The sequence below is a fragment of the Anser brachyrhynchus genome, assembly GCF_964034855.1.
Source record: "Anser brachyrhynchus genome assembly, chromosome: Z".
Lineage (NCBI taxonomy): Eukaryota > Metazoa > Chordata > Aves > Anseriformes > Anatidae > Anser > Anser brachyrhynchus.
In genome coordinates, this window is record NC_137697.1 from 24737790 (window position 1) to 24746092 (window position 8303).

At 38.9% G+C, this 8303-nt stretch overlaps 1 protein-coding gene across 4 annotated transcripts in view; it reads left to right on the forward strand.

Annotated features, from left to right (window-relative positions):
- The window catches only part of SLC1A1 (solute carrier family 1 member 1), a 61733-nt gene extending 53642 nt beyond the window's left edge, over window positions 1-8091 (forward strand). For 3 of the 4 annotated variants that reach the window (XM_080574452.1, XM_080574453.1, XM_080574451.1), the window contains 4 exons: window positions 489-611; window positions 1143-1337; window positions 1880-2014; window positions 5953-8091. In XM_080574452.1, the coding sequence (XP_080430578.1) occupies window positions 489-611; window positions 1143-1337; window positions 1880-2014; window positions 5953-6199 (700 nt within the window). In that variant the 3' untranslated portion in view covers window positions 6200-8091. The remainder of the gene's footprint in view (window positions 1-488; window positions 612-1142; window positions 1338-1879; window positions 2015-5952) is intronic. The other variant, XM_080574454.1, reaches the window with a different exon arrangement.
- Window positions 8092-8303: the final 212 nt, after the last annotated feature.

The following is an 8303-nucleotide window of genomic DNA, read 5'->3' on the forward strand; positions in this document are numbered from 1 at the left end:
TTAATGCACAATGTTCGACGGATGACTATGTCCCTGAAACACACCCAAATATCCAAGCAAATACACCTGAGCAATGTGTAAAGTCAGGAGGACAATTTCATCATTGCATGTCTACACACTAAATTTTAAAAAGTGATAGTTTCAAAACACAGTATTTCAGCACCTTACAACATGAAAGATATATGTAAGGTTACATATATTGCATTTGAAATATCTCAGTTTAATATATAGAATCAATGTAAAATAACCACGTTTGAATTGTAGACGTCTGAATTGTAGACCTCGGCTTACACAATTTTCCACAAAATAAATGTGGATTTTTAAATAGGATATTGCTCTCTAAATATTAAAGATAGGTGTAACTAAAGTCTCTGAGAGTTTCACAATTGTATTTGAGGACAGAATTAGATGTATTTATGACCATCTTATCATTGAAACAAGGCAATGAAATCTGTCCATCAATTTAACTATTCCATTTTCTTTTGCAGGCTTGCAATCCATTCCACTGTAATTCTGCCACTGATCTACTTAATAATAGTAAGGAAAAATCCTTTTCGTTTTGCCATGGGGATGGCTCAGGCACTTCTGACAGCCCTCATGATTTCTTCCAGGTAAACAAAAGAAACATTTATTTTCTGTAATGTTCTTAGTAGTAATGGCATTGTTTGTGCTCTGATTTTATTGTCACTTTGTTACATATCTGATTTCACCTGGACAATTGTAAATACCCTGGAGGTTGAAATATTACTTTTGTCATTATTTCTGCAGTACCCAAAAGGGCAGTATAGATTGTAGTGAAGCTGTGCTGTCCTTTTACCAAAGTAGAGTCTGGTCTTCCTAATACAAATTCAGGAAATATTTTTTTGCCATTCAGTTAATTACTTAACGGCCTTGCTAGAATTTAGGCTGTTTCAGTGTTACATACATTATGAAGATTTTAATGTGTATTTTTGAGGATAACCAAGACTTTGTTATTTCTTCCTATAATTTGAAGAAAGAGCAAAGATAGTTTTGCTTTAAAACCCAACTCTTCACTTTCATACTGCAGCCTTCCTGTCTGCAAATCAGGCTGTAAGGAAAAGGAAAGATAAAGGAAATGGCATATTACCTGTGCTTACTTTCTGTGTTTATCTGTGTGCCAGTTCAGCCACTTTGCCTGTCACCTTCCGCTGTGCAGAAGAAAAGAACTTCATTGATAAAAGAATTACCAGGTTTGTACTTCCAGTTGGAGCTACCATCAACATGGATGGCACAGCTCTCTATGAAGCAGTAGCAGCTGTATTTATTGCACAACTGAATGACTTGGAACTGGATATTGGCCAAATAGTTACCATTAGGTAAGACTAAAGCCAAGACACACATTTAATTGGTGTTTTTCTTAATGAATGATTTTACTTCGAATACCTCATGGGAAAGTTAAAGCTATCATTCACAGCACAGGAGAAAACAGAATAATTCTCATTTCTTGTTCCAGAGCCTATGCAATCAGGTGAGAAGGTGGGCTGGGCTAAGGTATATTGGGAAATTGCCATCATTATCTCACAGTAAGCACTTGCAAACCCAACTCAGCATCTTCCTATGATTTAAGTTGTACGTTGGACATGCATTTATCTATTTATTCTGCATTGTAATCCTAACAGCTGTTCGCTTGCTCAAGGAGCAATGGACTCTGCTCCAAGTGTTAGGAACTGTAATGGCACTGATTCAAACTTGTCCAATTGACTTTTCCGCACATGCTGAGTAGATACTACTCAACAGGAAAACTGGAACGTTTGGATTTCTTCCTTGCAGTGAAATATGCCTATTTGTGCCAGAAAATAGAGCTTTTGTGAGCAGCACTTATCCTAAATGCATTTTTCTGTCTTTATTTGGGATTTAGTGTCACAGCTACAGCAGCCAGCATTGGAGCTGCTGGTGTCCCCCAAGCTGGACTTGTCACCATGGTGATTGTACTGAGCGCTGTTGGCCTGCCAGCCGAAGATGTTACTCTGATCATTGCAGTTGACTGGCTTCTGTAAGTTTAAGGCACTTGATATTTATTTATTTATTATTACTTTTAATTCTTACATAAGCTTTTTAGTAACGTGGGCCTGTGAAAGAAGAACAAAATCATGTAGGAATGCTGCAGGAATTGGACAAAGATTCTTTTTGTAGCCAGCCTTGTTCAATATAGAATTGGATGTAGCCATGGCTATAATTCTGTGAGAAGTCCTACAGTGTGGGATGGAAGTTAATAACCTCACATCCAGAGATGCTGTTCAGCCAGTGGGCACAACATTGTTAAATCATTAGTGTAACACTCAGGAAAAGCATGTTTCACAGTACTAAGGAGCACCTCTGCAGTTTCTCAACTGCTACCATATTTTACTAAATAGATACACCATTCACAAAAATCAAATGCAGCCACAAGCAGAATCATCTCAGCTGATTCTAACAAAGCAAATAAATGCTATACACTGGTGAAGATGGAGTGGAGCACATAAACTAAGCAAAGTTGGACCTTGATTCTATATGCACACACATGACAGGCTCTACAAGGGTACATTCTGCCAACATCAGTTTGCTTGGGCTGCTTTTCACTGAGACAGTTTCTTAAGGATACAGCCCCATGACCAGCAAGCACACGTGCAAACTCAGAAAGCACTGCTTATCTCTGATCCCAACCGCTTCACCTCAGAGCACATAAAAACCTCTCAGTCCCATTAAGCATCTCTTTCTGGAGAGAAGCATTTAACCACAAGTCTTCTGTTCAAATAAGACATTTCTAAGCAACTTCTGCAACAACCCCAAAGAATGACATCATGTATTCTGGAGTTCAAGAAGGAATAGGTGTTCAGTTTTGTCCCATGATTCGCTGGGAAAGAATAGCAAGATTCCCAAGTTAAGGAGTATAACTTTAGTTTATAATACAGCTTTTTTCTGCCTCCTAAAGTGTCCAAGCTATCATGCTTAGACTGAGGTCTTGATCACCGGCATTAACTCATCATGAGTGATATTTTGTTGGTACCAATCCACAGATACTAATCATTTCATAGACTCTGCATTTCATTTTCTTAGGCGTATATTTACCCTCAAAGTAAGTTCATTCCTTTTCCTAGCCCACCTTTTTCAATGATTTTCTTGAAGGATTTCTTGGCAGCAACCTATGTATTTCACAGATACACTTAATTTATTTGATTATATAACTCATTTTTTCAAGCTGTAGAGAAACTGATCTCCAGAAAACCAAGCCTATTAAATGGATCCAAGAATCAATTACATTTCAGTATAAACATCATTCCTCCAAAAAGAACCAGCACCAAACACTGTACATTTCCCCCATCAACTGTCTGCAACAGTGTCTAATAGGTTTGTTTACTGTGCTCCACAATCATTTTGTTTTCTCCAGCTCTTTTACCAGTGCTCATTTAGTTTTGTTAAGGATGGTGAAGATCTGTACAAATCACTGTCTCAGAGCAGGTATCTAAAGAAGAATGTAAGAACAAAACAAATGTATATAGTTACTTTTCCCAAAGTGTTTTCCTAGCCTTCAGGAAGTGGCAACTCAAAAAGTTCCCATGTTAGAAGTGTTTTTTGTTTTAGCAGTGCTCAACAGATTTCTTCTGATGTGAATTTGCCTCGTTTCTTTTGGAACCCATATCAACTTCTAGTATCCAGATGTCCTGTGAAAAAGAATTCCACAACCTAACAACGTGTTGGACAAAAAACTTTTTTTTTTTAAACCCATCTCATAATCCTTTTACTTGATGTCCTCTAACTCCTTCATGAGAATGAGACAGAAAGAGAACAGTCATTCCATACTTAACTATGGTAATCATAATTTAACGGACCCTATCATAGAATCATAAAATCATTAAGGTTGGAAAAGACCTCCAAGATCATCTGGTCCAACTATTCCCCTACCACCAATATCACCCACTAAAGCATGTCTCCAAGTACCACACCCAACCTTTCCTTAAACACCCCCAGGGATGGTGGCTCCACCATTTCCCTGGGCAACCTGTTCCAGTGCCTAACTACTCTATCTGACAAGAAATTTCTCCTAATTTCCAACCTCAACCTCCCCTGGTGCAACTTGAGGCCATTCCCTCTAATCCTATCTCTACTTATCTGTGAGAAGAGGCCGACCTCCAGCTCCCCACACCTTCCTTTCAGGTAGCTGTAGAGAGCAAGAAGGTCTCCCCTGAGCCTCCTCTTCTCCAGACTTAAAAACAAAACAAAACAAAATAAAACAAACAAAAAAACCAGTTATCTCAGCCATTCCTCATGGGACTTGTGTTCCAGACCCTTCACCAGCTTTTTAGCCCTTCTCTAGACATGTTTCAGGGCCTTGATGTCCTTCTTGAGGGGCCCAAAACTGAACATAGTACTCAAGGTGTGGCCTCACCAGAGCTGAGTACAGGGGGACAATCACCTCCCTGGTCCTGCTGGCTGCACTATTCCTGATACAAGCCAGGATGCCGTTGGTCTTCTTGGCCACCTAGGCACACTGCTGGCTCATGTTCAGGCGAGCATCAACCAGCACCCTCAGATCCTTTTTCTCTGCACAGCTTTTGAGCCACTCTGCCCCAAGCCTGTAGCACTGCATGGGGTTGTTGTGACCAAAGTGCTGGAGCCGGCACCTAGCCATGTTGAACCGCATCTCATTGGCCTCATCCCATAGACCCAACCTGTCCAGTTCCTTCTGCAGGGCCTTTCTATCTTTTCTTCAGTCCACAATTTAGGTGATTCTTAGGCACAATAATAATACATAGAAGGTACCTGTTCCACCATGAAACAGAGAACTGTCTTTGATTCTAATTGACATATGTTTCAGATGAAGGTGTCTTGCGATGTAAAGAAAATTAATTTCATGAACAAGGGATCATTAGCAGTGCCTTTTGCACTTCAGCAGATGGAATGCACATCACGATGACACGTAGATTATTAACATTTTTGCCTTTCGTACTTACTGCCTAAAATGTATTATTTTGCAACCTGCTAGTAGGGGCTTATTAACAATCTTCTAGTTAATTCTGAACTCATCAAGTTTTTTTTTTATGTAGGCTTGAGGAGATTTTCCATGTTTTTAATAAAGAAGTAGAATATGATTATTAAGAAAAATGAGTTTTCAGTGCAACTCACTCATCCTACTGATCCTACTGGACATTTACTACATCCTTCCCTCTTCCTACCGATTATTTCCCTCCCACATGGAGAATCCATAGCCACCTTTTCATGCTAGAGTTCAGCAGCTGTTGTAGAAGAGTATGTTTGGGAACTGATTCACTTCATTATTGTTTTTGAAGTCTCCCATGCCAGTTTTCATGTTTTGCATAGTATTCCTGCTTTTCTGCCAAGCAGTGGCATATTTTTAAGGCCTTCAGGTCACATTTCTCTTGGGAGAAAGATTGGCAGCACAGAAGCATCATGTTTCTTAATGTGACAACACAACTTTGTACATCAATTCTTTAACAAGAGTTTAGGCCAAAATACTGGGCTAGGCACTTCTCTAGTTGAGGAAATAAATGTCAAAAAGGCAAAAGGCAAACACTTCTGCTGTGCCCCACAGTCTCTCCTTCCATTCCTCCAAGAGTGGTCTCATCGCAAAGAGAGCCAGCTGTGTAGCATACTCCAGGGCCTGAGAAGTGTTCCCCATAAGACTTCTTAAAGTCTCTGCACAGCAGTTTGATTACTGCTGTTAACAGACCAGTTATGTGACTTATAGCTTCACTCATTCTGTACAAAGGCATTCATTTGGGAAGTCAAACCAGGTTTGTTCAAATTCACGTGGGGAAAATTCTCCCCTTTGATCCCTTGTCCTCCCACGCTTTTTCCTGTAAGGCCAGAATGGCCTAGAATCCACACTGGGAAAAAAACATGAGCTCACTATTTGCTAACGTCGCTTTTGTTTACTAAAAGGATTTTCTGGGTAACATATTGAATGATTTCTCTGACATTTTTGTTCCATAGGGATCGATTCAGAACAATGGTTAATGTCTTGGGAGATGCCTTTGGTACAGGAATAGTGGAGAAGCTCTCTAAAAAGGAGCTGGAGCAGATGGATGTCAATTCTGAAGTCAACATAGTCAACCCTTTTGCCTTGGAAACAACAACACTTGATAATGATGAAACAGAGACCAAGAAATCATATGTCAATGGAGGCTTTGCTGTGGATAAGTCTGACACCATATCCTTCACGCAGACATCTCAGTTCTAAAGCCAGTAAGTAGCTTTCAGGTGAAACAGGAGCACTAAAGGACATGGCCATATGCAATCTTAAAAAGTTTAAAGGGTAACTGAAAATGAATTGCATTTCACATATATTTGATTTACTGCACAGACTGATTCTCTTCACTGGTTCTGCCCCCTTTCGATCACCTCTGTCAACAATTTGAACTCACCACTTTTGGTCCTTTCTGATATGTTGAAGAAAAAGACAGTTGTAATTTTTTTTTTTTTTAAGAATATACACACTTGGTGAGGCTATGAATTGCCTCTTTGGAATCAGCATGCTCATATATGGGGATCAATAGCTGGAACAGCCAAACGTGTTTTTCTCAGGAGTAGCACAGCATTCCACATCTCACCTGCATTACAAAACACCTCCACAAAATCTCTTTTAAAATCTTTGCCTTCTAAACACATTGCACTGTACCAGAAACCTACTGTAACTTAATCATGTGCCAAAATACTCCTTTCTGCAGCTGAGAGATCACCTCAAGGGCAAACTGAGTCAGAAAGGAACAGAACAAGGCCTTGTAGTAAGTATTCTAGTTTGAATGGGGTTTCATTTTTCTTTAATTGTGAAATAGTTGGGCATGGAAGAGCTGTCATTGTTTACATAGCTAGACTTCCCCTTGTGTTCCCTGTGAATGCCAGCTGCTGACATGAGCCTTCCGGTGTGAAACACATTGCTGTGGATTTTGGCTTCTGGCATTTGAAGAGTTTTGATAAAGTGAAACTTCACCAGTTTTGGTCCACTTCAGTGGCGTCCTGGTCCGTTGACATCAGAAGGAGAAATGTTAGTTTACTGTTGTCCACCTTTGACTCTAACCAAATATTAATCAGCCCATAAGTAGCCAGAGGTCAGGAAGATGAAAACAGGCTATAAAGCAACACATAATGCAAACTCTAAAACTTTCCTCCTTTGAACAAAAACAGGTATTGTATGAAGAGTAGGAGGCATACCTCTTTATAGACAGAAGCCACCCTCACTAAGCTCTTTACACAGACTGGCTGTGTAAGCATGAAAGTTTGTAGCTGTGACACCACTAGAGTGCCAACATATATTACAGCTACATTGTATCTCATGAAGCCTTTCTGGACCCGAAAAGTCCTGGATTCTGTTGGCTTGCTGTAGGATAAGAAGCAACAAGAATTTCCTAATAAGAAATCTCCATTGTCTAAAACATTTTATACAAGGTTTTCATGGTGCAAAATCACTCTCCCCAGGGAGGAATTGCTGTAACAATTTTTTTCCCTTGGATTTTGCCATTCATTAGCCATTTTACTTGTAAACTGAAATTCATATACAGTTGTTTGTAAGTAAGATTATAGGAAACCTAAAATTGCGTATGTTAACAAAAAACCCTGCAGATTCTGCTGTTCGTGGCAGTGTACTATACTTGAGTCAGGCCTACACTTTTTTATTTAAATAAACCAGAAGCGTGCCAAAGAGCAACAATTAAGAAGAACATATTTACTGTAGAATTTGATAAATTGCACCTTAAACCAACAAGTCAATGAGACATAATAGCATATTTAAATTAAACATTGTAACATATGCGATAATGTTAATCTAAATATTATTATGTTTAACCATAATAAGGAATGTACAGATTGAATAAGTCAATCTTTTACCTGTGCTGAAATAGTATGAAACATTTGTATGGCTTTGCTTATGAAAGGAAAAAAAACAAAACAAAACAACAACAACAAAAAAAAAACAAACACCAGTTTCCCATAATTAGCGTATGACCTATGTCTTCTCTTTCCTTTGCTTTTTTTTTTGGTTACCTATTTACCATTACACCATTATGTAGCCACCCTAATATGATGTACTGTGAATCATGTTCCTAACATATTCTAAATAAATAAATTCTCTCCTTCGTTCTTGTTGTAGCCTTCCATCCTCTCCTCACTGTAGAATATTGAGTTCCATTAGCTATGGCAGGAAAAACAAAACTCTGTGAGTTTGTGATTTAGGTTACCTTCGCTATTGATCCAGCAGTAGCGTTGGCAAGAATTAATCTCTTCTTACAATAAAATAAAAACATTGCTCTCACAATAATATGGCAGTGAGACTACAAGAAAACCCTTTA